The sequence below is a fragment of the Solanum stenotomum genome, chromosome 11 (assembly GCF_019186545.1).
Source record: "Solanum stenotomum isolate F172 chromosome 11, ASM1918654v1, whole genome shotgun sequence".
Classification (NCBI taxonomy): Eukaryota; Viridiplantae; Streptophyta; class Magnoliopsida; order Solanales; family Solanaceae; genus Solanum; species Solanum stenotomum.
The window spans coordinates 23,064,690-23,092,094 of NC_064292.1; the positions used below are offsets into that span (position 1 = coordinate 23,064,690).

Sequence of the window (27,405 nt, forward strand, 5' to 3'; positions counted from 1 at the left end):
GAATAAAATGAAAATATTTTTTAAAAACAAACAATAAATTTTCTTTTTTTTTTTTGTGGGGGAGTAGGGGCTGGCGGGAGGGGGGGTCGGGGTGAGGGTGGGGTAAAAAAATTGAAGTTAAAAAATGTTTTTTAAAATAAGCTTTAAATTTATTTTTTCAACAAAAAAAATTGATTTGTTCAACAAAAAATTTGTAATTTGAAGTTGGGAGGAAAGTTTTGGAAAATGTTTTTCTTACTTTTTGAAGGGAAGTCATTTACCTTGAATTTGAGGAAAATGAGTTGATTTGGAAAACATTTTCCAAAACATTTAACCCAACCAAACATGAGAAAATTGGCTTCCTACCAAACACACCCTTAATGTGTCTTCAAATTTGCATCACTCTTTACTGACAAAACTGATGTATACCATATGTATTATCCATTTTGAATAAAAAGCATTAGTGATGACATTTATGACTTGAACCTTTTCAGAAATCCATTACAATGTCACTCATCAAAATGAATTCTGAATGTCAGCATATATTTTAACTTCTTAAAGTATTTTTCTCCTTGGTGATCTGGATATTATCTTGCATGTGCTGATAACATGTTGATCATTTTTGGGTGACAGGAAAAAAGTTCTGTTGCTCTTGTGGCTCAAGAGAAATTCTCAGAACCAAGAGAAGTAGAGGTAGCTGTTTATTTGAGCTAATTTTCTTTCATGAATACAATAGGGGGTCGTTTGGTAGAGTGTACAAAAATAATACCCAATAGAGTGTATTAGTAATGCATGTATTAGCTATACTTGTATTAGTTATGCATAGATTATTTCTTATGCATTGTGTAAAAATATTTATTTACAAAAGTATCCTTCACAATTATGGTGGAAAAGATGTAAAAGTACTTTTGTAATTGAGTCTTTAACCATATTAATGCATGCATTAAATAATTTGCATTACTAATACCATGGATTTCTAGGTATTAGTAATACACTCCTCAATACACAATAGAGTGTATAACTAATGCAAGCATTAGTTATACATACCATGAAAAAATGCACCAAACAAGGGATTACTAATACATATAATTAATGCATGCATTATTTTTGCTAATACACTCTACCAAACGACCCCTAGGTGTTCATTTTGGTGACCGTCTGATTATAAATGTTTGTGTAACATCAGAAATTGGTCATAACACCAATCAAGAAGGAGCTTGGACTTGCGTTCAAGGGGAACCAAAAAATGGTGACTGAAGCCTTGGAGGTGCGCATTCATTCCCTCAAACTATTTTTAATTGAATTCAAACATCTGCCACGTTTACCTCATTGAAGCATTTCATGATTGCATTGCTTTGTTGAAATGAAACTGGCAAACGATGCTGATTGCAGCGGTGTATTCTTTTTATACTTTCTGCTAGTCTCCTAATTATAGTGTTTTTAATTGGAAATTCAACATTCAATTGATTTCTGTTCAATCTTTCACCCTGATGATCCTTTTGATGAGTGTTTGGGGAAAAGAAGGAAGAGTTCCAAAGCTTTGTCTTGATGTCTTCTTTTATAGGAAGTATTGCAAGCAAGATTACCAGTTGGCTTCTCAATCAACCTGGCCGTTTTAGCTACTAACACATATATCCATAGAAAAGGAAAAGGTTCTTCGAATTTTGATGAATGATTTCACTGCAAGCTTAAGAGCCAAAATTGTTTGTGAATCCTTGACCCAAGAACCCCTCTTAATCAGCAATTGGGGTAAAAAAAATAGCCTCCAGATGAACTGTCTGTTATTGTGGTACTATCTAGCTGCTGAGGCTAGTTTGCTTTTAAAATTTTGCATTTTAGGCTTATGGATGGTTGAAGAATGACAGCTGATTTGACAAGACACTGCTATGTTTTGGATATAGATAAAATTATAACAAGGGCATTATAATGGTAGTGTACACTGTACAGTTGTCAACCCAAATTCAACCTTGAGAAGTCCTCAATCTCTAACTAAACTAGAGTATCAACTTATTGTCCATTCTTGAATAAATTATCTTGAATGCTTACTCTGTTTCATTAAGAATACTTGCAATAAGTTTTATGAGCTAGAAAAAGACAGTAAATAAGAAATAAAAGACTCCACAACAATTATGCCTTAGTTCCAAGCGAGTTGGGGTCAGTCGGTCAGCTCTATGAATTCTCACCGACTCCATTTCAGCTCAACTCATGATATTGTATTTTAAGGTAATTTTGGCTCAATTTTCAGGCTGCTAATAAAAGACAGACTATCGATCTTTTTTCCTTAAGTATTTGAAGAGCTATATTTGGAAAGAAAGTAATGCTAAGTTGTTTTGCTTGCCTTTGTTTACACCAGGCAATGGAAGAAAAGGTGGCTATGGAGATGAAGGCTGATCTGGAATCCAAGGGGGAGGTGGAGTTTCATGTATGTACCATCGGGAAGAATGTCACCATTAAGAAAAACATGGTCTCTATTTCCAAGGAAATAAAGAAAGAGCACCAGAGAGTGTTTACACCTTCTGTGATTGAGCCCTCGTTTGGAATCGGGCGGATAATATATTGTCTTTATGAGCATTCATTCTACACAAGGCCAAGTAAAGCTGGGGATGAGCAGCTAAATGTCTTCAGTTTCCCACCTCTTGTGGCTCCCATCAAATGCACTGTTTTTCCACTGGTTCAGAATCAAAAATATGAAGAAGTAGCCAAGTTAATCTCAAAGTCTTTGACTGCTGCTGGAATCTCACATAAGATTGATTTAACAGGTGTGTGCTACTGAGAGTATTTAAACTGATTCCTTTCTGTGATGAGAAAATGGATTCTTGAGAAGAGGAGCGAGACCATTGTTAGTTTCAGTCCCTATGTGCTATGATACTCTGCCCTTCATTGTGCCCTGACGTACTTGTTCCTTACCCGTATAAGAGACGTGGATACTGTCAGAATACCTAAAATATGAACGCTACTTGCATTGAGTACATACTCGGTTGTCAAACTCTTTAGTCTGGTACCATACCTTAATCCCCCACCCCCCCTCCCTCCCCCTACCTTTATTGACTAGATAATTGGATCATTCTTGGTAGCTTGTCCAGATTGTTTTGTGCATCATTTGTTTCTATGTATACACACTGGTGTAGTTCTTACTTCTTTCTGCTGGAACATTTTGCTTTCTCTTATGTTTTCTAGACATATGTTCAATTTACTATGCTGCTGTTATTGTGACTAATGTCCTATCCGTATAGAGGTGACAAAATAAAGACATTTCTCAGTATGAGTGGAAGCATATAAGCATTATCTGCTCTGATCTGGTGCTATATCGTTATACTGATTAGTTAGATGCTCCTTGTTTCATTTGAAATTGACAGTGGGTGGCATTTACAGTATGAAAAGGTCCAATGGTAGTTCGACTGATCGTAGCCCTAGGGCGGCACCTAACCCCGTCCTCTGAAATGAAATGTTTTTATTCTGTTGTGGCATTTTTATCCATACTAATTGTTGTCACTTACATTACAGGTACTTCCATAGGGAAAAGATATGCAAGAACAGATGAACTTGGTGTTCCCTTTGCCATCACTGTTGATTCAACGTCATCAGTGACGGTACGAGAGAGGGATAGCAAAGATCAGGTCCGGATAGATGTGGAGAAGGTAGCGTCAGTTGTGAGGGAAGTGACTGATGGATTGAGCTCTTGGGCAGATGTTTTGAAGATGTATCCTCTACATTCTTCAGAGACTGCAGAGGAGTGAAATCACTTTCAGAAACTCTTATCCATTGTCCTGACTTCAGGAATTTTTGTAGACCTATTTAACCCAAGGCCATTTTGACTTTTTTTAATTTGAAGCCCGTAATTTTACTTACTTCTTTTACCTATAATACTCAATGTACTATGAAATAATTTACAAGACTACACATGTATTTTATTCACTTCCATGTGTGTTTTTCATAAGGGTAAGAGCACCCTATTTAGAGAATATGCAAGAATCACTAAAAAGTTGCAAAAGTGAAGTAGCCGCTTAAATTTTGACTATAATTTGTTTATTAGAAATAGCTTCTCTACCTTACAAATGGTAGGGGTAAGGTCTACCAAGTTTGTGTACATGCTATTCTTTATTTGTGCACTTAACTCTTCCAACAACTTATAACAATGATAAATTTAGTATAATCTCATATAAGGTATAAGTAAAGTAAAATGTACGCAAATTTTATTTTTATCTCGAGAAGATGAAAAATGTTGTTTTCAATATAATGATGAAAATGGTGAGGTAGTAGTAACAAATAATGACTTTAGCAAGATAACATGAGTTAGTGGTGACAAGCAGAAACAATAGCCAGAAGATAAGATAAATAGGCTACATAATAACCGGTAGTAATAAGATCTAAAGATAGATAAGAAAAAAGATACTAGTATTTTGAGAAGGCCAAAGTCTATTCATTTTTGGAAAAATTACAGAAATCCCACTTTTAATTTATTTATTACCATTATCCCCTATAAGTTTTACAAATCTCCAAAATCCCTCATTTTCGCGCATCAGATTAGTGTATCATGTATAAAATGTACATCAGATTAGTGAATCATGTATAAAATGTAATATATCTTACTTAACGATTAATGTATCTCGCGCAACAGATTAATGTATCAACGCTTATATTATTGAATCCGTTTGAGAGATTTCTGTAATTATAAACTTTTAAGGGATAGATTGTAATTTTGCCTTAAAAGTATGTGATTTCTGTAATTTACCCATTTTTTTACCCCTCCTATCAAGTGACGAGTTTTTAGTGAGCTGAAGTTATGCCATATCCTTGCCTAACCACCTCACCCCAATACTTCTTAGACCCGCCTCTATCCTCTTCAAGCCCACAACGATCAACCTCTCGGCTAGAATTTCTGCACATCTCATCTTTACAGTGGCGGAACTAAAATTTTTAATAAGGGGATTCAATATCTGAAGAACTAAACATACGAACTAATCGAAAGGGGTTCGACATCTATTATATATATATAAATAATTTTAACCATGTATAAATAGTAAAAATTTCTGCCGAAGGGGTTCAAATGAAAACCCCTTACAAAAGGCTGGCTCCGCCCCTGCATCTTCATATATATATGAATCATCAAATTTAACATGGCTCGACTAAATCTACAGAATACCTATTACCTCCCGGTACTGGGTTAATTTTTATAATTTACAAAGTAGTGATAAATGGATCTAGATACAAGGAAATATGACCAATTCAATTTAAATTATAAGATGACTAACTGCCAATTTTTTTTCATAAACAAATATATTTATTTAAAATTAAAATCAAAGTGAGCCACAAACACCTCTAACTTGGTCTATTTTTTTTTATTTTTTTCTCGAAAAATAAAATAAAATAACAGATAAAAAGGAAAATTAGAAAGTCCAATTCCTCTCTGCGTTCCATTCATTTTCCTCCATCATCGAGAAGAGAGAAAAGAAAAAAAACCCTAAAACGAGAAGATGCTTCGAGTAGCAGGTAGAAGGCTTTCTTCTTCAGCCGCTAGATCTTCATCTAGCTTCTTTACAAGAAGCTCTTTCACCGTTACCGATGATTCGTCTCCGGCCAGATCTCCTTCTCCGTCACTCAACTCTTCGTTTCTCGATCAAATCAGAGGTCAGCTCCCTTATTTCATTCCTTAATTAACATTTAATTTGATCCTCAGCTTTCATGTTATTTGATGTTGTCATTGTTAGCTTTTTTGATTTATTTTTTGGTTAAAGTTAGGTCTTTTTTTGGGTTTCTGTGTTTATTTGGGAGGAGATGGGAATTGTAGATCTAAGTTTCTATGCGTATGTGCTCCTAAGGATGCTTAATTTAGAGATGTTGAGTTAGACAGGATTGAGAATCGAAAGGCTGTTGTGATGTTGTGGTCGTTAGGTTTTGTTATTTATTTTTTTGGTTGAAGTTCGTTTTATTTTTGGTTTGTATATTTATTTGGTAGGAGATGGGAGTTGTAGATCTATGTTTCAATTTGTTTTGCACTTCTAAGAATGTTTATTATCGAGAAGTTGAGTTAGATGTGATTGGGAATCGAAAAGCTGTTGTGGTGTCGTGATTATAAGGTTGTTTTGTTGTTAAAAGTTTAGTTTTTTTTTTGGTTATGTGTTCATTTGGTAATGAATCATAGGAGATGGGAATGGTAGATCTAAGTTCCAGTGCGTTTTGCGCTCTAAGGATGTTTAATATTGAGAACTTAAGTTAGACGGTATTCTGAATTAAAAAGCTGTTTTGATGTTGTGATCATTAGGTTGTCTTTAGTTTTTTTTTGGTAATGTATTTATTTGATACTGAATTATTGGAGATGGTAATTGTAGGTCTAAGTTTCAATGCATGTGCGCCCCTGAGGATTGTTTCGATCTCGAGAATTTAAGCTAGATGGGATTGGGAATCGAAAAGCTGTTGTGATGTTGTGATTATTAGGTTGTTTAGTTATTTAAAGTTTGTGTTTTTGGCTTCTGTGAATATTTGGTACTTAATTATCGTAGATGGTAATTGTAGATCTAAGTTTCAATGCATTTGCGCTCCTAAGGATTGTTTTGATACTGAGAACTTAAGTTAGATGGGATTGGTGTATCTAACAACTCTTGTTATGTTGTGATTATTAGGTTGTTTTGTTGTTTAAAGTTTGATTTTTTGTGGTTATGTGCTTATTTGTTACAGAAATATCAGAGATGGGAATTGTAGATCTGAGTTTCAATGCATTTGCGTTCCTAAGGATTGCTTCGATATCGAGAACTTAAGTTGGATGGGATTGGGAATCAAAAAACTGTTATGATGTTGTGATTATTAAGTTGTTTAAAGTTTGATTTTTTTTGGTTATGTGCTTATTTTGTACAGAAATATCGGGGATGGGAATTGTAGATCTAAGTTTCAATGCATTGCGCTCCTAAGGGTGTTTAGATATCAAACTTAAGTTAGATGGGATTGGGAATTGTAAAGCTGTTGTGATGTTGTGATGATCAGTTTCTTAGTTGTTAAAAGTTTGGATTTTTTGGTTATTGTGTTTATTTGGGTAAGGAATGATCTGAGACGGGAATTGTAGATCTAAGTTTCAATGCATTTCCGCTCCTAAGGATGTTTGAAATCGAGAACTAAAGTAGAGAGGACTGCAATTTAAAAAACTGTTGTGATTATTAGTTCTTTTGTTGTTGTTAGAAGTTCCTTCTTTTTGGGTTGCACATTCATTTGGTATGGAATGATCTGAGATGGGAATTGTAGATCTAAGTTTCAATGCATTTGTGCTCCTTAGGATGTTTGATATTGATGACTTACGTAGAGGGAGTTGGGACTGAAAGCTGTTGGTGATGTTATGATTATTAGTTTTCTTGTCCTTTTCTTTTGTTTGTTTGGGTTATGTATTTTGGAATTATTGGAGACTGAAAATGTAGATCTAAGTTTTAATGCATGTTCACTCCCAAAGATGTTTGATATCGATTACTAATGTAGAGGGAATTTAGAATCGAAAAGCTGTTGTGATGTTTGTGGTCATTAGCTTTTTTGGGTTAAAAGTAATTTTTTTGTTTTGGTCAAGTATTATTTGGCAATGATTTATTGAAGATGGGGATTGTAGATCTTGAGTTTTTATGCATTTGCATTCACAAGGAGATGCATTTAAAAGATGCACATAGGTTACAGAAGACAGAAGTAGATCTGCTAGCTTCATTACAAGGCAGCATAGTGTGGGAGCTAACCAAAAAAGAATCATGATAAAAGGCTAGGCTTAAGTGAGGGAGCTCACAATATCTGAAAAGACGGAAAAATAATTTACGTAGGAGTTGGGACTGAACAAAACCACTTCCTCTAATACAAGTTAACACACTGTTCACCAAAGAATTAAATCAAAGTCAAATCAAGACCGAGCTGTTTCCTGATCCAAACAATGGAACATGAGAGCTGTTATGATGTTGCTTTCTTTGTTTTATTCAGATATATATTAATAATAATGTTTTGGAATTGTGGTTGCAACACTTTGAATAGTTAATACAAAATAAAGCTCTTCTGATATTTGTTAGCAAACTTCCAACAATTTTCAAATGTTTCAGGTTTCTCATCTAATTCGGTTTCTCCTGCACATCAGTTGGGTTTAGTCTCAGATCTTCCAGCCACAGTGGCTGCTATTAAGAACCCCAGTTCAAAAATTGTATATGATGACTCCAACCATGAGCGTTATCCACCTGGTGATCCTAGCAAACGTGCTTTTGCTTACTTTGTCTTGACAGGAGGCAGGTTCGTCTATGCCTCATTGCTTCGCCTCCTGATTCTCAAGTTTGTTCTGAGCATGTCTGCTAGTAAAGATGTCCTTGCACTTGCTTCTCTTGAGGTGGATCTTTCCAGCATTGAACCAGGGTCAACTGTTACTGTCAAGTGGCGTGGAAAGCCTGTTTTCATCAGACGCCGAACTGACGATGACATCAAATTGGCAAACAGTGTTGATCTCGGCACCCTTCGTGACCCGCAACAAGATGCTGAGAGGGTTAAAAATCCAGAATGGCTTGTGGTTGTTGGGGTATGTACTCATTTAGGGTGCATTCCTTTACCAAATGCTGGTGATTTTGGTGGTTGGTTTTGCCCATGCCATGGCTCCCATTACGACATCTCTGGTAGGATTCGCAAAGGACCCGCACCGTATAATCTGGAGGTGCCTACCTACAGTTTCTTGGAAGAGAACAAGTTACTTATTGGTTGAGAAATTATGTCTTAATTTCCAAACCAACTTGTAGCTGCTGGACCAAAATTGGATCTTGCGTTTAGCTTTCTTGAGTTATACATGGATTGTATTTACTGACCAGTACTGTTAGCACCGTTTTTTGAGTGAATAATTCTGCTGGATGCTGTTAAGAGTTTTTCTCATGCTTCATATTTGTTTTGAATAAACTTTCCAAAGATTTACTTATTTATTAGTCTAAATATGTGAACAAGACCATTAACCTTTCCTTTTGCACTGAAATCCATTTTTTTTCCACCCTTCTGTTCTTGACTGAGGCTTTTGTGCTGTGAACAATCACACACAAACACACTCGCAGGGGTAGATGGATTGAGTTCATCGTCTCTTCGTCAAATTATGTATCTTGTGTACATATTTCCTAGAGTTGATAAAATATTATCTCATGACGTTTGTGTTCTAAAGGATGAAATGGTGCTATTGGTTGAATGGAGGGGAGTCTAAGGCTGGAGAAACTTTCTACTTATGAGTCGGGTATAGAATCAATGGGCGATACTTGGTTATAATTTCAAATCAGTTAAATGTGATACTACGATTTTCAAGGTTTAGTCAAGATCATAGATTCGAATTGTGAGAACAGTTTCTTGGTAAGAAAGCGTTTAGACCCTTGTGATCCCAATCAATCACGGAATTGTTTATTTGTCTCTAGAGGAGATCTTCAAACCAAACTTATGAACCATTGAAAAGGTATAACATTTTCTAGTAAAGATTCACCTTGACAAACTTTTGTACTGGGCATAGGTCTTTGATCCCACATGACGTTCTGGTAATACGGAAAGATACTTGATGGAGCGTAATTAGTTCACTGGTGACATGTTTTTATTGCAAATTGAGGGTTGGTAAGCAACTAGGAGCGTGTAAGGATAGAAAGTTGCATGGTATATTTACGAGCAAGGTTTTTTTCAAGTTTTTGAATTATTATAATGAAAATTTTGACTCCGCCACTATAGGCCATAACTATATATAGTTGTGTATTGCATATGTGAAATGTGACATTTTCCCAATTGATCAATTGTTGTTTAGGAGATGACTGATGAGTGGTAGGTTTATACTCATTTGAGGCTTATTTAGTTCAACAATTAGTGTCCTCAATGCCTAATTATGTCTTATTATAATGATATATTGATTTGCAAATTGCAGCTGTGAAGGCTAAAGGACAAGACAATGATGACTGTTTGAAAGAAAGACCAAAAACAAGGAAAGAAGTGTAAACTCCATATTGTTGATCGCCTAACAAGAAGGGTGGATCGCCTAGCAAGAAGAGTGGATCGCCCAATGTGACAGTTCTCAACACTTGAATTAATTGAGGCAGGTTGGCGAACTTAAAGAGGAAAGGTGACTCGCCGAACTCAAAGGGTGAACATGCTGACCATTGCTGAAGGTGACAAGACTTGGAGGAAAAGTGAAGGCTTAAAGGGTGAACAAATGTGGTACTCGACGATTAGCCGAATATGAAAGACAGACTCAAACGAGCTCGTCGACTAAGATTCAAACACATGAAGCTTAAAACAAGAGAAAGGTAAGTTAAGAAGCAAACGACGATCTGCCAAGTTAGCTTGGTGAGCCCGACTAACGTCGCTGAAATGGTCGCCCAATGAATTTTGGGTCCAATTTTGGGAAACTATAAATAGCCCAAAGGAGAGAGAAAGTAGAGTCTTGAATCTTTTCTAGAGACTAGTCTAACACTTTTTCTCTAGAGTTTTAGTGTGAGAAATATTTTACCTTATGAATAACATTTTTAGTTTTGAGATTTTTTCAACTTTGCTCTTGAAATTGACAATTTGAAGTTGAAATCAAAGTGGGCATTGCATATAATTGCTTAATTTCATATCATCCATGACTGCCTTCATGATAAGTATAATTTCTTTATGCTTTGTGATAGGTGGCTAAACCTCAAAGTCTAGGGGTGCATTTATGGGGCTGGATGTTGATATAATGTAGTGAATATTGTGTTATGCTTAGTTTTTTTTGTTGTTGATCCATGGATTTAGGCTAATTAACATGTGGGTTAATTTATAGTTTAAGGTTGCAAACTTAATCCTACTTCTGATCTCCGATTGATGCTTGAAAGAGATTGATTAGAGTGAGTAATTAGTTTGATACTTGCAATTTAGGTTTGATGTTTGTAGTTTGCCTGAAAAAGAGATTATGGGTCGGATATATTTGCCCTAATTCTACTCGAAAGAGAGAATAGTGTAAGGTAGTGGGTTGTTTAGTTTTGCAAATAGATGAGAGCGAAAAGAGATTCTATGAACTGATGCTATGAGATCAAAAGAAGATTAGTGTCATTGAAGATGACTTAGCCTATCCATGAATGTTTAGCACTATTGAGCAACACAATTACCTGTAACGCCCCCACAAATTCTAAGTAAAGATTCGAACCATCCTCCATATGCGTATAGGCTTAAACTCGATGATTTATAATTGTATGTATATGCGTTAAGATCAATACTTAAGTGTGGGAAAAGAGTTTTGTGGCCTAATACTAAGAAAATGAAAGGTCGTGAAACCTTCTTTTCAACGTCTTCGACCATTCATTAATCTAAGTTATATGCTAGAAGTTATGCCCATTTTACTAAGCTTACATATTCTGCGACCGCGCTGAAAAGGCACTGCTATTGCTAGGAGTGCGTGAAGTGCCGCCCAATCAAGGCTTCAACTGCGCAGCCGCACACGCTCCCAAATATTCTTTTAGTTTTCTCTTCTTTTCACATTCTATGAGGAGTGTTTTCGTCCTTTCCTCACACCAAAAACCCAATCCACATCCAATAACCTCTCCTAAAAACCTTATTCTTTCAGATTTGATAAACAATAATTTTTCTCCTTTTTTTCCCTTCCCAATGCTTAAAAGAACAACATCTACAAGAATTTTAAAGATTTCAATCCAAATTTTTCATCAAACTTCAAAGTTAAGGTATGTAAGACTTTGATGAGAGTATTCCTTCGCTCTCATGCCTAAAGTATTTTTATTCTCAAGAATTTCATAAGATTGTTAGAAGCAAAGCTAGGCTTTTTATGATATTATGGTCTTTCTTCATAAACTCTGGTTTTTATTGTTTCACTTTAATTTTGAAACCTTATGGTACCGATTTAGCATGATTTTATGGTCATTCAAACCCTTGTGAATTTTAAGCATGAAAACAAACATGATATGAATTACAACCTAAATACATGTTATTTTAAGATATGACTTTTGAGCTTAGACTAATATATGATTCAACATGATACATGGTTTTCATACCTATGAGCATTATATGAATATATGTTATTTTGGGAGGACTATTTAGTATCGAGAGGATGCGAGTTTAGAAAACTCAAGTCCCATAACTATGCGCCAATGTAGGATTATGTTTCACCACTTTGTCGGTTGATCTTTTGACCCCGAGAGGCTCATATTAGTGGATCCACATAGATATGATATGGTCTTATACTCGGGAAAGGTATAGGGTAACCCTCCCAATTGGGTTAGCTGTTGGACATCATGAGCTCACATAATGTATGACGGTTATGAGAAACTCTCAAATTATGCAAATTTTATGATATGTTTTTAGGTCTATATGGTTTATTTTAAGTATGCTATGTTATGTATATGATTATGCAAGACTACTGAAAAAGAAATAAGTATATGTATTAGTACTTTTGAAAATTGATTTTTATAATATTTTATTATGGACTACAACTGTTTTCTCTTCAACACTTTTACTATACATATGATCTTCGAAATTTTATTTTACCGTCTTATTCATGATTCTTTAAATGATTATGCTAGTGTCCTCCCTTACTTACTCAGTACATTTCACCAACCGATGCATACATTTCGCTACGTTGCATCTTTCAATGATGTAGATTTCAGTACTCACACTCAGATTCGTTGCTAGTGAGGTTGCAACACTCCCAATTAGCTTTTGGTGAGCCCTTCTCATTTGGGGAATATGTTATTTTAGACTGTCAACTCTTTTCCTTATGTTGTCTTTGTTTGAGGTAGCTGAGGGCCATGTCCGACAGACTTATATTTTCATTCTAAAGTAATAGAGTCTTTATTCAGACATTAGTAATGTAGTCTCATGGAGTTTATTGAATTCTTTATTAAGCATATGTTTCAGTTTTCGCAATAGTTTGTATGATATGCCTGATATTTTAAGTGAAGGGTTAGCCCGACATCATTCATGGTCCTATGTACCGTGTCTCGACTATGGTGTAGACTCGGATCTTGACAAACTTGGTATCAGAGCACTAGTTTCAATTGTCCTAGGATATCTAAAAAGCCGTATCTAGTAGAGTCCTATTTATGGGTGTGAAAGCACTTATAAGGGGGAGGCTACATGATGTTTAGGAAATATTTCTCTCATTTATTCTCTAGATCGTGCAATAGAGCTATCCCTAAGAAACATATGCAGATTCTTGTGTTGCTCCAATTTCTCTAACTACTTCTCATCTTCGAGGTGATAGAAGTAGTAAATGTTGATTCTTACCGGTAAAGTGTTATCAATAGAACTATAAGTATTTCAAAGACCGAAGAAAGGTATTGAGATGAGCCCATTAGTATGATTTAGCCCATCAATCAAAATATTATGTTCTTATTTATGTGAATTGTGTTGTTGAGCCAAAATATGATATGCATCTAGAGCCTTCTATAACTCTTTGTTACACAAAACATTCATGAAAAGAGAAAGTATGTGTCTAGAGTCTTAGGTGGTATTGTCACTATAAGATAGTGCGATTTAGGTGTGATTTATTAGTGTAATGAACCAAAATGTGATGTGGGAATATAGAAGTGCAGTATCCAATATGGTGGGAATAATGAGTTAACAATGTGTAGTATATATATTTATGTATAGAAGTTATTTGTCCGTTAAGTTAGAATTGAGGTGATATGTCTTTTAGTATAATTAAGGGATAATAAGTTAATGTAGGTCTTACGGTAGACGGTAGATAAGAAGTCATTGGTTAATGTGACTAAGATTATGATTGAACTAGGAAAGGAGTTTATGATTCAAGTCTTTAATGAAAGTATATCCTAGGTAAAGATTGATAGATCTAGGCTTTACTTTGTGATTTTGAAAAAGAACCACTTGATGCTTATAGAGCTATAAATATAATTTAGACATTTGTATGCATAAGTAGTGGCGATGTGTGAAAGAAGAATATGTTAAATGTATTTAAATAAGATAGGCTTTAAGATTAAGATCGACTACTATCCGTAAGAGATTTTGGTGGACTAGTACTGTTTCTCAATTTGTTATTTATCTATTAGCAGCTAAGCCAGGGCAGTAGGCGAAGTTGTATTGTTAGACACTAAGTTTGAAATGTGAATGATCATCCACAGTGGAAATAAATAATAGTTTAGGGATTAGTGAAGCTAGTTTTATAAAATTGATTTAGTATGCTTAAAGTACCATATGTAAAAATTTATGTTAATGAATTTTCTATAAGAGTAATGATTCAAGTATTATATAGATGTGATTTATAGGTTATACGATGAATGGTGACTAAGTCATTAGATATAAGATATCCTTAAGCATTAGGAAGATAAAAGTGAACCCAAGGTAATATGTGGTTACATGATATTCTAAGGTTATTAAATTGTTGTGTATTCCTGGTTAGTATGTTGGGTGTGGATGAGGCAAAGTATAATATGTCTTATGTGGTGTTATTAAGAGCTGACTAATCTTTTTTTAGAGATAGATGGTGTTGCGTTCTTAGTTAATCTTTATTCTCTATTTATTAAGAGAAATATGAACTTAGAGGAGGTATGTTAGTAGAATAACAAGAAATATTAGAATCTGAGGTTCTAAGAAAATTGGTTATGTTTGCTGGTAAGGGTTTAAGTTATATGATGATGAGTGTAGAAGCTAGAAGAAGTAAAGAGTGGTATCTTTGTAAGGAATATCCTATAATGAAGCTAGTATCCTCTAAATATCGATTGTCTCGATAATTTAAGCGCAAGCACCCATGTGTATATTATTGTTGAGTTTAGAAGATATGAATAGGCCCAAAGACTTAGAATGTCGGTCTTGATCTAAGGGGGAGATGATAGGGAGAAGTACCAAATCAAGTCTTATGAATCAGTTTGTGATGCATTTGAGAAGGAGTTCTGATGAGATAACAAATCATTTCTACTCTAGAGTATTCTTCAGATTTCAACCATTATGACACGCCACTCATCTCTTTCATCTTAACATCTTGCCCATGGACCATACTCATGCACCACATACAGATTTCTGCCCATGCTCAGATTCTAGAATAGAAAGGAATAACTTCAGAGCAACGACCCTCACATTACACTATGAATCTATGACTTCTATATATATGATGTACAACTCTTTATACATGCTCCCATTATTTCTTAATATGCTTAATCCTACATACTCATGATACATTCTTGGTGACTAGTGAAATCATAATACGTTAAGTATGTTTTCAGCACATATTCGTGCCTATTATTTTGTTGTTCTAAATCATACTTATGTTCACCCATGGTAATGGAAGATGGTTTTAACATGTTCTATGCCTAGAATACCTCTTTATGTATTGTTTATGCTTCAACTACATGACGTACTTGTGCCTATTGCCCCTGTCTCTTCAAGATCCCCATTTATGAGTGTCAAAGTCATGATAAGTAAAAGCTATGATTTATCACTATCTCTCTTACTCTAGATCCTCATACTTTATTCCTTTAGTGAACTTCCCTATTTTGCGATAGTGGTATTGATAACAGTTGAACGATGATTTTAGATGAGAAGATAGTTTTTATCTTATTGGGAAGATCAGGATAAGTTTATTTATCTAAGGCTATAAAAGTGGAGGGAGATCAAAGATCTATTGTATGAAATAGTTAGATGAAAGTATCAGTGTCTCTCTTGGTAGTAATTCTTGAAAATTTCAGTTTATAAAGACTCTAGGAAAGCTAGAGACTATTAGATTGTAACACCCCTCAAAATGAAGTAGGATAAAGTAGAGCCTTACATGGGTCCTATGCATTAATAACTTGTTAAAATAATGAAGAATAGCCTTTTTAGTCAGTTTTAAAGAGTTTGGAAGTCAAACGTCAAGAGACGACCAAGACGTTCGAAAACTAGTCTTTTACGTGTTGGTGTGTTCTAGTATGTTGTTCATGTTTTTATGTGTTGTTTGGAGTCTAAAATCAGTGGAGGTGACCCTAGTGGCTTAATAAATGTTTTTAGGGTCAAAACATTCGGGTACGACTCCCTGGGACCACCCTAAGGGTCCTCGAGGAAGATCCCAACCCTTGGCCAAGCAAGCTGCCAAGGCAACTTGAAGTTGTTCTTGGAGGGAGTGGCTCCGCGTCGCGGACCTGCTCCACCAATGGCCAAAAAGTGGCTCCGCGTTGCGGAGACACCACAGAATCTACTGTCTCGAAATTTAATATTTAGAAACTTGTGGGAACACCCCCACGTCGCGGACTTGTTTCCCGACAAAATCTGCAAAAATAAAACTCAAGTTTGACTTGTTTAAAAAGGTCCAACTAATTGAGGGGTAGTTTGGGTACTTTGGGTTATTATTATTTTAAGTGTTTTTAAGTATTTTAAAGGTATTAAACATTTAAGAGGTGCTTTTGAATTCATTCTTCCAAAATCAAAACCCCCAAAGTTCTTTCTCTCTCTAAAGTTCTCTCAAGTTCAAGGAAGAAGAAGGTGAAGAGCTAGGGTTTCAATTGAGGGTTCCCTTCCACCAAATTTTGTTGAGATTTCATCAATTGAGGTATGGTGGCTCTTCATCTAGGACTCATCTTCATCCTAGAGTCAATTTCAAAGGATTTTACAATGTTTTCAAAAAGTGACTAAAAGCTTATTTTTGAATTCTATCAAGGGTTCTTGCATGAAAATGATTTGAAATGTTTGGGTATGGATTAATTGATGTTTGTTTGTGGTTTTTGAATGAAATACTCCATGAACCCTTGTCTTCTACAAAGCCCTAAAATTTGCTATGAAGTGGGTCTATTTCTATAAATTCAAATGTGATGGAATTGTGTGTAAAGTGAATTGTATTGATATCTCTTGTGTTGTTTAATGTTTATTTATGATTAATTGTTGATAATGGATGAATTAAGGGTGGTAAGCCTTATGGGTGAAGTATTGGTGATTTTGGCTATGGCTTTGGATTATGGTAAGAAGGCTTGAACTCTCTTTATTGAATTGATTATTGTTGGTAGGTTGGATCCACCTTTGGTGGAGGTGTTATATCTTATTATTGTGTGGTATTATTATGAATTGTAGCCATGAAGGCATTGGTGAAATTGTTGTATAATGTTGGAATATTGTATTATTGTGAATTGAGGCCATGAAGGGCATTATATGAGTGTTATTACATTGTTGTGTTATTATACACATATGAGGCTATATGTAAAGTCCTATATGAAGCTATATGTAAAGTTTGTGTGAAGCTATAATGTTAAGATGTTCTAATGGTATTAATGTGATATTGTATAAAGTGTTATTATGCTAATGTGAAAGCATGTTTCTCTTGAAATGGTGATATGTGGTGATGATGGACTATGATGAGTCTTTATAAGATGATGTTGTAGCTCATATGCTAGACTTGAGTATCTTGTCTTGTGTCATGAAAGCTAGATTATGTATATGAGTATATGAATGTTTGGTTGGGCAATGACTTAGTAATGGAGCTCTTCCTATAAATGCTAAAAGAGGAATTTTAGGCCAAGACTTGAATTGGTAAGACTTAAGCATAGTGCCTTTTCATGAGTCTAGCTTTCCTAAGTAAATGTATAACCTTGAAGGATGGGCCTTAGGGTGATGTTCCCTTCTTGAGTGAAATGATAGACTTAGAGATGGATGGAGCCGAAACGACATGAGAATCCTTATCTAAGAAAGTCAAATGAGCTATCCTTATGAACCTAGATTGGCTATGACTAAGAAATGGGGTCTTTGTATATGAAGAGGTTGTATGGGCGGTCACTTCATTATTCACTTAAGTGTGGCTTAGGGTGACTTGAGATAGAGGCTTAAATGGTAATGAAGGACTTACTTTGCTATCTTGTTTAAGTATGGTACACTTGTGTTAATTGAGTTGTAAATGATGTGAATATGGTCTTAATTGTGAATGGTGACTTGAAATGTGGGTTTATGCTTGTGGTTGTAAAGGTTTGTTAAAGAAGGTCTTAAAAGCATATATTTCTTTGTAAATGTCCGTTGTGCATGTTTTCTTTCATGGTCATCATATTTAGTGCTTATTGTACTGATTCCATATTTCTCTATTATTACAAGTGTAGGTGGTGGAAAGTGAGGGGATCTTTTGAGGAAGCTTGGGATATTGACTCTTCTCAAGAAGCTTGATATATCCTCATATATTTGAGGACATAGTTGTTACCTTTCTAGTATTTCCACTTAGATATTGTATAAGACTTATATTTTGTTGTAAAGGGGACGTATCCCTAAGATGTTCTATTCGTGTCTAAGATGGTACATGAGACTTAGAAATTCTACTTCGTTACATTTGAAAGATTTTATGAGTATTATGAATTTGTTTTAAAAAGTGTTTAAATTCCTTACTGTTTTTATTACCGAATGCGATGAATGAATTCTAAGAGGCTTGTGTTAGACCTCCGAGAGGTCGAGTACGCATGTTACGACTTGGGGGTGCTCTCAGGTCGTTACATAGATGGATTGGTTACCTTGAAGTCCATGAAGTGGTCATAGTGATAGGCTTGAATATTATGTTGATGACATATGGATGAATACATTATGCACTAGTAGCTTTATGATTTGAACTTGAGGTTAGTTGGATAGTGTGGGAAAAAGAAGTTGTATTCTTAGGATGGAATTTCCCATAGAAATATAGGATTAGTATGTTCATCTTATGTGTAACATCTTGTGAGTTTAGATTAGGCTTGAACATTGTGATAGCATGTGATTAGACTCAAACTTGAATAAAAGTATACACATGTATCCTTGTGATGGTTATTAGTTGCAGCTGATGAATGATATTATTCAAGAGAATAAGCGTAGTTGTGAAGTGTTGATAAGCTTAAACAACATTCGTGTCGCTTAACTTGTAGTAGAGTTATTCTTACCTCATGTGCATGCCAAGTAACTTCAGATAGTGTGTGTCCGATGTTCAATCTATATTGTTCATACTTTATGAATCTTTGTCTGGTGTCTCACATAAATTATGTCGTCGATTCCTTCCCTTGAATGTTACAAGAGTTCTCTTTTGAATTCTTACAGAGGCCAATAGAGGCTAAGTCCACCACCTAGTTTATGTTGTTCTGGCCTATGCTAGTTTTTACGTTCTTAAATAGTGCTTCTAAATTCTTTATTGCTGATTGCTAGACCCCTATTGTTGGAAAAAATAGTTTATACTATTCTATATAGCTCAAATATCCAAAAGAAATCTTACCTTACTGTCTTCCCATTTCTATTCTAGTTTTGATCTTCATTCGAGGATGAATAATTACAAGGGGGATATTGTAACACGCCACAAGTTCTAAGTAAAGATTCGAACCATCCTCTATATGTTTATAGGCTCAAACTCTATGATTTATAATTGTATGTATATGTGTTGAGATCAATTTTTAAGTGTGGGAAGTATATTAGATGTGAACTAAGGTTATAAAAGACTTCCAGTATATGACGATTTTTGTGGCCTAATACCAAGAAAATGAAAGGTTGTGAAGCCTTCTTTCCAACGTCTTCGACTGTTCGTTAATCCAAGTTATGTCCATTTTACTGGGCACTACGTATTCTGTGAGATCTACCACGTGACCGCACGAAAAAGGCAGTGCTACTGCTAGGTTTGTGACAAGTGCCACGTGGTCAAGGCTTCAACTGCGTGGCCGTGCATGCTCTAAAAAATTCTTTTAGTTTTCTTTTTTTCACATTCTACAAGGGGTATTTTCGTCCTTTCCTCATCCCAAAATCCCAACTCACATCCAAAAAGCTCTCCCAAAATTCTGATTCGCTCATATTTGATAAATTACGACAAATGTTTCTCCTTCTTTTTCCTTCCCATCAATTCAAAAACAAGACCTACAAAAAATTTGGAGATTTCAATCCTGATTCTTCCTCAAACTTCAAAGTTAAGGTATGTGAGACTTCAATGAGAGTATTCCTTCGCTCTCATCCCTAAAGTCTTTTGATTCTCAAGAATTTCATTAGATTGTTAGAAGTAAAGCTAAGACTTTTTATGAAATTATGATCTTTCTTCATAAACTCTTGTTTTTATTGCTCAATTTGATTTTGAAACCTTATGGTACTGATTTAGCTTGATTTTTATGGTTATTCAAACCCTTATGAATTTTAAGCATGAAAACAAGTATGATATGAATTAAACCTGAATACATGTTACTTTAAGCTATGACTTTTAAGTGCAACCTCATATATAATTCAAGATGATACGTGGTTTTCATACCTATTACCATTATACGAATATATGTTATTTTGGGAGGACTATTTAGTACCAAGAGGATGAGAGTTTAAAATGTCAATTAGCTTTTGGTTAGACCTCCTCATTTGGGGACTCCGTTGTTTAGATTGTCAACTCTTTGCCTTATGTTGTCTTTGTTTTGAGGTAGCTAGGGGCCATGTCCCGACAAACTTTTATTTTAATTCTAAAGTAGTAGAGTCTTTATTCAGACATTAGTAATGTAGTCTCTTGGAGTTTATTGAATTCTTTATTAAGCATATGTTTCAGTGTCCGCAATACAACATAATAATAACATGCATACACCAAACATGTACAATATCATCATCATTTACGAACAACGTACAATTTCACATTTCTCAAGATACGCAATTATGTCAACTCATTGGTTCTCTCATAAAACCCAAACCCAAACAGTTAGCATATAAGAATGTGGTATCCGATCCAATATTTATGCCGAAACATGGCAACCGATCCCATGTTTATGCCAAAATGTGGAAACCGATCCAAGTTAGAGTGTCGGAACGCAACACCCAATCCATTCAATAAGCCACAATCACTATCACAAGTATATTTTAAAATCATACAAATAAGTCATAATTCATGGCATTCATCATTCATCTATCCTCATTTAAAAGTAGTATGATCAATAGTGCAACATTCGCATACATACACGTATTATAATGAAGCAAGAACAAACATATATCACACAATCATGAAATCACAACCATCACCCACCTCGAAACAAGCTTGAATCCCCTAAGAAACTTGATTCTTCCCCTTCCGGATTCGTTCCGCTTATTTTTGGTCTACAAAAAATTAATTTAACACGGGAATCAATAAACTATTTAATTACCGAAATTACTAACAATTCAATCAACCCTAGATCATACCCCTGATCCCCATACCCATATTAGGGCTTTCTTCACCATAATTTCTAGATCGAAACCCTTCCCGATCGATAATTACCTATGAGATTACGTTCTACGGATCGAAAAATGGATTCAGAGAGTTAAAATCTTACCTTTAGCCTCAAGAATGGTGAAAAACTATAAAAAAAAACCTTGGATTCGTTCCTTAGCTCTCAAGTTCAAAAAATGCAGAATAAAACATTTTTGGGGTTTATTTCTGACTTTAAGTCGTGTCTACCCAGCCATGGTGGCACCCACCCCGCTACAGCAGCCCTGCCCTGGCGACAAAAATCCCACCTCAGAGGTTTGCACGGAAATAGTGAGCAAAATTAATAATTCCAAAACCCCATGCCACAACACACCTCCAACCAACAACACTCATATACTACCTACTCACGCTAAGATCAATTCGGAAATTCTACTCGCCCAAATTCAATTCCGTAAAGTCATACGAGTTCCTTAACGTCTTAGCTATCTACTCATGTGATCGAATTCATAATTAAATCACCCAATTGCTACCAGATTTCCCTAGATCTCACAGACTTCGATTTTGTCCAAATCTGGACTAGGTTGGGAAATCTCAAGTTACTACGAAAAAATTTTTCGGCCCAAAATTTTTCCTCGTTGAATTTTCTATAACGGCGGGAACTTGTCGTTACAATAGATAGATATTTACCTATCACTCATCCCCGAGTGACAAAACTTAGGAAAAATAGGCTAAAGAGGGAATGGAGTAGTACCTGAATCGACGAACAATTGGGGATACTTGTCTCGCATGTCTCTTTTGGTTTCCCAAGTAGCTTCCTAAACTGGACGATGCTTCCATTGAACTTTCATAGACTTAATCTCCTTGGTCCTCAACTTGGGCACATCACGATCAAGGATTGAAATCGGTTCCTCCTCATACTGAATGTCTTTGTCTAACACAATTGAGTCGTACTTAATAATATTATCCCCGTCACCAGATATCTCTTCAACACGGACACATGAAATACATGATGAACTCCCGATAGATTAGGAGGTAAAGCCAATCCATACGCCACTGGCCCTACACACTCAAAACCTCAAAGGGACCAATGTATCATGGACTTAACTTGCCTTTCTTGCCAAATCTCATCACCCCTTTCATGGGTGATTGATGAGTCTAAGATTTGGACTCATTTAGGGCTTTATTTGGATAGATTTAGTGTCCTCAAATGCTTATTTTGTGCCAATAACTGATATAAAATCCTTGATTTCTAGGTATTTGGATTGAGGAACAAAGTAAGGACACTAATTTGCAAAATGGAATGAAATGAGCTGAAAGAAAGAAGAAAAGAGAGCCTGGTGATTGCCAAGTCCATTTGGCGAGTCGCTGAGTGGCCATTTGATCGCCTAAAGTTCCAGTGTGCCAAGCCCTAAAGGAGAAAATCAAGTTGGTGAGAGAAATGAGCAGTTGGCGGATTGCCGAGTGATTCCGCAATGCAGAGTTAGATCGCATAAAGTTACAAACCTGGAGGATGCTGAAGTCCAAGGCATAAAGGTGATGGAATTGACCAAAGGGTGGATCACCAAGTTGATCGGTGAGCCCGACTTACTGCACTGAATGGCCCTTTGCAGCATTATTTTGGCGACTATAAATACATCTTTGAACATTTTGTTTAGTATCTTGAAACATTTTTGTAAGCTTTTTAATTAATTCTCAGTTTGAATTCTAAGTATTGAGACACATTTTCCTTAGCTTTGAAGAATTGAAGTTTTTCACTTTTGAGAAATTGAAAGTGGGTCTTGAGATTCCTCAATTTGGACCATTGTAAGGATGAAATTAATCTTACCTAGTTGGTGGAAACACAATTTGGTAACAATTTTGATCTTTTTACGATGTCTAGCTAAAACCCCAAATTCTTAGGGTGTGATTATGGGCTGATTTAGCTTATGAGTATTGCTAATTGTTAGTTTAAATGTTGTTTAGAAGTGATTTCAATCATTAATTGTGGGTTAACTTAAATAATTGTAGTTGCTAATGCAGTTCTACCTTCGTGTTTTTAGCTTGATCGAGAGAGCAATTTTAAAACCAAGATTATTGATTGATGGTCTGTGGGTATTGGGTTGTCATGGGTTCATCTTGAGAGAGTGAATCCTAAACCCTTTTCCACATATTCAGTTCGAGAATGTGAATGGACTAAGGCATAGGCTGTTCTTATTTTGCATGCTTGTCGATGTTTGAGAGAAATTGACTATTCGAGAGAAAGTTTACCTCCTCTATAGTCTAGCTTAATCACTAATACTAGCTATTTCATAATAGTTGTAATTACCCATTTGTCTACATTAGCCTATAATCATATCACATCCCTAGAACCCGTCTCATTATTGTTATTTCGTATTATTTGCTGCTGCTGTAGTTGATAATTAAACCAAACCCCCCTGTTATTTGACATTCGTGTCACCCCCTGATTTAAACTATGTTTTTATTCGATAATGTTTATTCCTATGACTGATTTGAGCATATTTGTACTTTCCTATTGAATCTTAAACACGTACCGCTCCCTGTGGGATTCGACCCCAACTCATTTAGTTGGGTTATGTATTGACTAGCGATCGTTGACACTTAGAATTAGATAAAGTTTCCTTGAAACGTTAAATCAAAATGGCGCCGCTGCTGGGAAGTGGTGTTGGTTAAGATTCTTTGGTTAAGATTCTTTGGTTAAGTTGAATTTTGTGTTTTTAGTCATAGTTGAATCTACTTACTTTATGTTCTGGTTTGTGTGTTGCTGTTTTGAACAGAGGAAATTAGTGTGAACGGAAGCATGGTAGCCAAGTGGGACACCAAGATGACATCGGTAACCTCAATGATGTCAATGAGACTAATGTTAATGACCCTCATATAATGGGTGGAATTGGTGCCATTCGCTTGTCTCTAGCTGAAGGGAACGCTGTGTTCCACATTACAAGTACTATGTTGCACCTCTTGCAATTGAAAGGGTTGTTTGGTGGGCTAGCTCATAAGGATCCCCATAAGCATATTACTTTGTTGATGTTTGCAGGCCGTTCTCCTTCAAGAACATATCCCAAGAGTTGGTCTGGTTGAGGTAGTTCCCATTTTCGTTAATGGGAGAAACATGTAAGTGGTTGGCTGAATTGACAGGAGAATCAATCACTTCATGGGAAGAGCTTGTCACCGCATTTCAAGTGTGATTTTTCCCTCCTTCGAAGATGATGACTCTTCGGGACAACATCCAAAGCTTCAACCGTTTGAAGGGTGAGACAATTCATGAGACTTGGCAATGATTCAAGAAGTTGGTGCTGCAATGCCCAACTCATGGTTTGCCCGACAACGTTTTACTGCAGTATTTTTACCGAAGCCTTGATTCGGTGAACAAGGGGGTAACTAACCAACTTTCTCTGAGAGGTTTGATGCAACAACCTTATATTATAGCATCCCAACTTTTGGATGGTATGAGCATAATTAATCGGGCTTTGTACACCCATGAAGATCAGGTTTCCCCTCTCACGTTTAAATTAACCAAGGAACAGCTTGACAAAGTCCAAGAGAACATGGCAAAGATCATGACAGAATTTTACATTTTGTCCAAAAATGTCATGGGAGCTGGTGCTCGAAGTGTCAATGCAGTGGGTTGATGAGTCCACAAATTGGACTCATTTAGGGTTTTATTTTGATTGAAATAGTGTCCTCGAATGCTTTTTTTGTCTCAATATCTGATGAAAACTCTTAAGTTTCAGGTATTTGAAGGTTTAGTGGAAGCATGGACACTTAGGCGCAAAAAGGAACAAAAAGGCTGAAAAGAATGAAGAAGATGAAGCATGAGCATCGCCAAGAAATTTGGTGATTCGCAGAAAGGACAGACTCCGCCCTTTGTTCCAGTATGCGAATCCCTGAAGGAAGAGGATAAAAAAGGTGATAAAAAGAGCAGTCGGTGCTTCACCGAATAGTTCCGCGACACAGTACTATGCCACCCAATGGTCCAGAATGTGAAGATGCTGAAGGCAAGCATGAAACGGGGATGAAACAGAAGAAGGGCGAGTCGCCGAGTCGTTCGGCGGCATCGACTAACTTCACTGAAAGATCCGCCAACGCTATTTTTTGAAGTCTATAAATACCAAACTTATTATTAATTTTAGAGAGTCGAACTTTTATTTTAATTCCCATAATAAAATAGTACTTTTTGATTTTTTTTCTCTCAAGTTTGGAGAGGGTTTTTGGGAGACTTGATGTAAGAAGGATTCCATCTTCCTCAAGTTGGAAGTGGGTCTTCTCCATTCTTCTTCCTTTGCTTAAATCAAGGTTTAATTTCTTTTACCCATTTGATTTTACTATCATTTTAGGTGTATTTTGTTATTTCTTGATGTGTGGCTAGCAACCCCCATTCTTGGGGTGTGATTTAGAAAATATGTGTTGATATTATTGTTGGGTCTTACTTGCTAATAGGTTAGATGTAGTTTAATGATGATTTCACCTAGTGATATGTGGTTTAATCTAAAGGATATGTAGTTGCAAATACAAAGCCACCCATGTGTTTTCGGCTTGCCCGAGAGGGAGGTCACAAAATCATGACCACTAGACTGATGGCCTAAGGAGTGGGTCAACATAAGGTTCAGCACGAGAGGGTGAGCCCTAGTCCCATATCCTAACACTCAGCTCAAGAGAGTGAGTGGGGAAAGACGTAGGCTGATCTTCATGCGGCAAATGGGTGTCCGAGAGGAACGCATTTGAAACGGGGTAAGTTGCCCGAGAGGGAACTTATTTCCATTTAAAGCTTAGACTAGTCACTATTGTCTTACAAATTTCCTTTCAAAAGCATGTACCCAACTACTTATCTCAACTTGTATTGCGGTCACACCCCAAGAGCATTTCCCCATACTTGATTTTCTTGTTAATTTTTGCTATTTTTACTAGTTGTGACAAAACCCTCAAATTGATATTTGACACTTTCGTGTCACCCCCTTTAATTTAACATGTTTTTGTTCGTTAATTTCTTTAGCTACGACTAGTTAGAGCTTAATTTTATTTTTCTATCAATTCTCAAAACCACTCCCTTGGGACACGACCCCAACCTTTAGTTGGGTTACTATACTATCGATGATCGTAGACACTCATACCGTAGGTTAGTGTTGTTGGTCACGATAAGCATCAAAATGGCGCCGCTGCCAGGGAGTGGTGTTACTTGAGAATTTTTAGATTAGTATAATTTTCATTCTTCTTAGTTGTAGTTCACTAATTTAATTTTTAGTTTTGTTCTGTTGATTGTGTAAACATTTTAGAAAGCATGAGTGTTAATGGTAGTAACGGGAGCGAAGTGGGCCATCATGACGACATTGGTAACTTCAACGATGTCCAAGAGCCCAACATCAATGATCCACATCTCATGGGAGTTGTTGGAGCCATCCGTCTACCTCCAGCAGAGGGAAATGCAGTGTTCCACATAACAAGCACCATGTTGCAACTTTTGCAACTAAAATGACTTTTCAATGGATTGGCTCATGAGGACCCACATGAGCATATTCGAAACTTCGTGGATGTGTGTGGACCTTTCTCGTTTAAGAACATCTCTCAGGAATCAATTCGATTAAGACTATTCCCTTTCTCATTGATGGGGGATGCTTGTAAGTGGCTAGCTGAATTACCACCAAATTCAATCACTTCATGGGAGAAACTGGTCACCGCATTTAATGTGCAATTTTTCCCTCCCTCAAAGATGATGACTATTCGGGATAACATCCAAAGATTCAAGCGTCTGAATGGAGAGCCTCTTCACGAAACTTGGCTCCGATTTAAGAAATTGGTGCTACAATACCTGACCCATGGTCTACTTGATAATGTTCCCGTTCAATACTTTTATCGGAGTCTAGACTCGGTGAACAAAGATGTAGCTGACCAACTCTCGCCCGGAGGCTTAATGCAACAATTATATGCAGAAGCAACTTAACTACTCGATGGGATGACAACCATCAACAGGGCGTGGTACACTTGCGAAGACCAGGTCTCACCGGTCACATTTTAGCTATCCAAGGAGCAGGTTGAAAAAGATAATGAAAGAGACCAAAACATGGCCAAGATCATGTGCCTGTGGTGTCAATGCTGTGGGAGTCGATGGTGCAAATCCTGAGGAGATGAAGTTTGAAGCCGTGTATGATGAGAAAGTAAATTTCCTAGCTAACCAAGGTGAGGGCAACCGTTCAAACTACCCAAGGTAGGGTGGTAATCGAGGATGGGTTAGAGACGAAGGCTGGAAGGATTGAGATTGTGAATAGAGGGACCATAATCCAAATTGTAAGGATGGGGAGAAGGATAGATATGTGCCTCCCCATGAGCGTCAGAAGCCCAAGGATTCGTAAGGTGGTAGGTTTGAGGATATGCTCTCGCGTATCCTAAACAAAGTT

General features: G+C 36.2%; 2 protein-coding genes across 2 annotated transcripts in view; both read left to right on the forward strand.

The window, feature by feature from the left end:
• The window catches only part of LOC125844729 (glycine--tRNA ligase, mitochondrial 1-like), a 7,856-nt gene extending 4,140 nt beyond the window's left edge, over positions 1–3,716 (forward strand). Inside the window, exons 6-9 of the mRNA XM_049524060.1 lie at positions 613–672; positions 1,166–1,246; positions 2,333–2,738; positions 3,484–3,716. Of these exons, the coding sequence (XP_049380017.1) occupies positions 613–672; positions 1,166–1,246; positions 2,333–2,738; positions 3,484–3,716 (780 nt within the window). The remainder of the gene's footprint in view (positions 1–612; positions 673–1,165; positions 1,247–2,332; positions 2,739–3,483) is intronic.
• Positions 3,717–5,324: 1,608 nt separating this feature from the next.
• Positions 5,325–8,825, forward strand: LOC125844748 (cytochrome b-c1 complex subunit Rieske, mitochondrial). Its single transcript, XM_049524081.1, has 2 exons — positions 5,325–5,607; positions 8,037–8,825. Exons 1-2 carry the CDS (start codon positions 5,454–5,456, stop codon positions 8,678–8,680), a joined length of 798 nt encoding a protein of 265 aa, XP_049380038.1. The 5' UTR covers positions 5,325–5,453; the 3' UTR covers positions 8,681–8,825.
• The last annotated feature ends 18,580 nt before the right edge of the window (positions 8,826–27,405 follow it).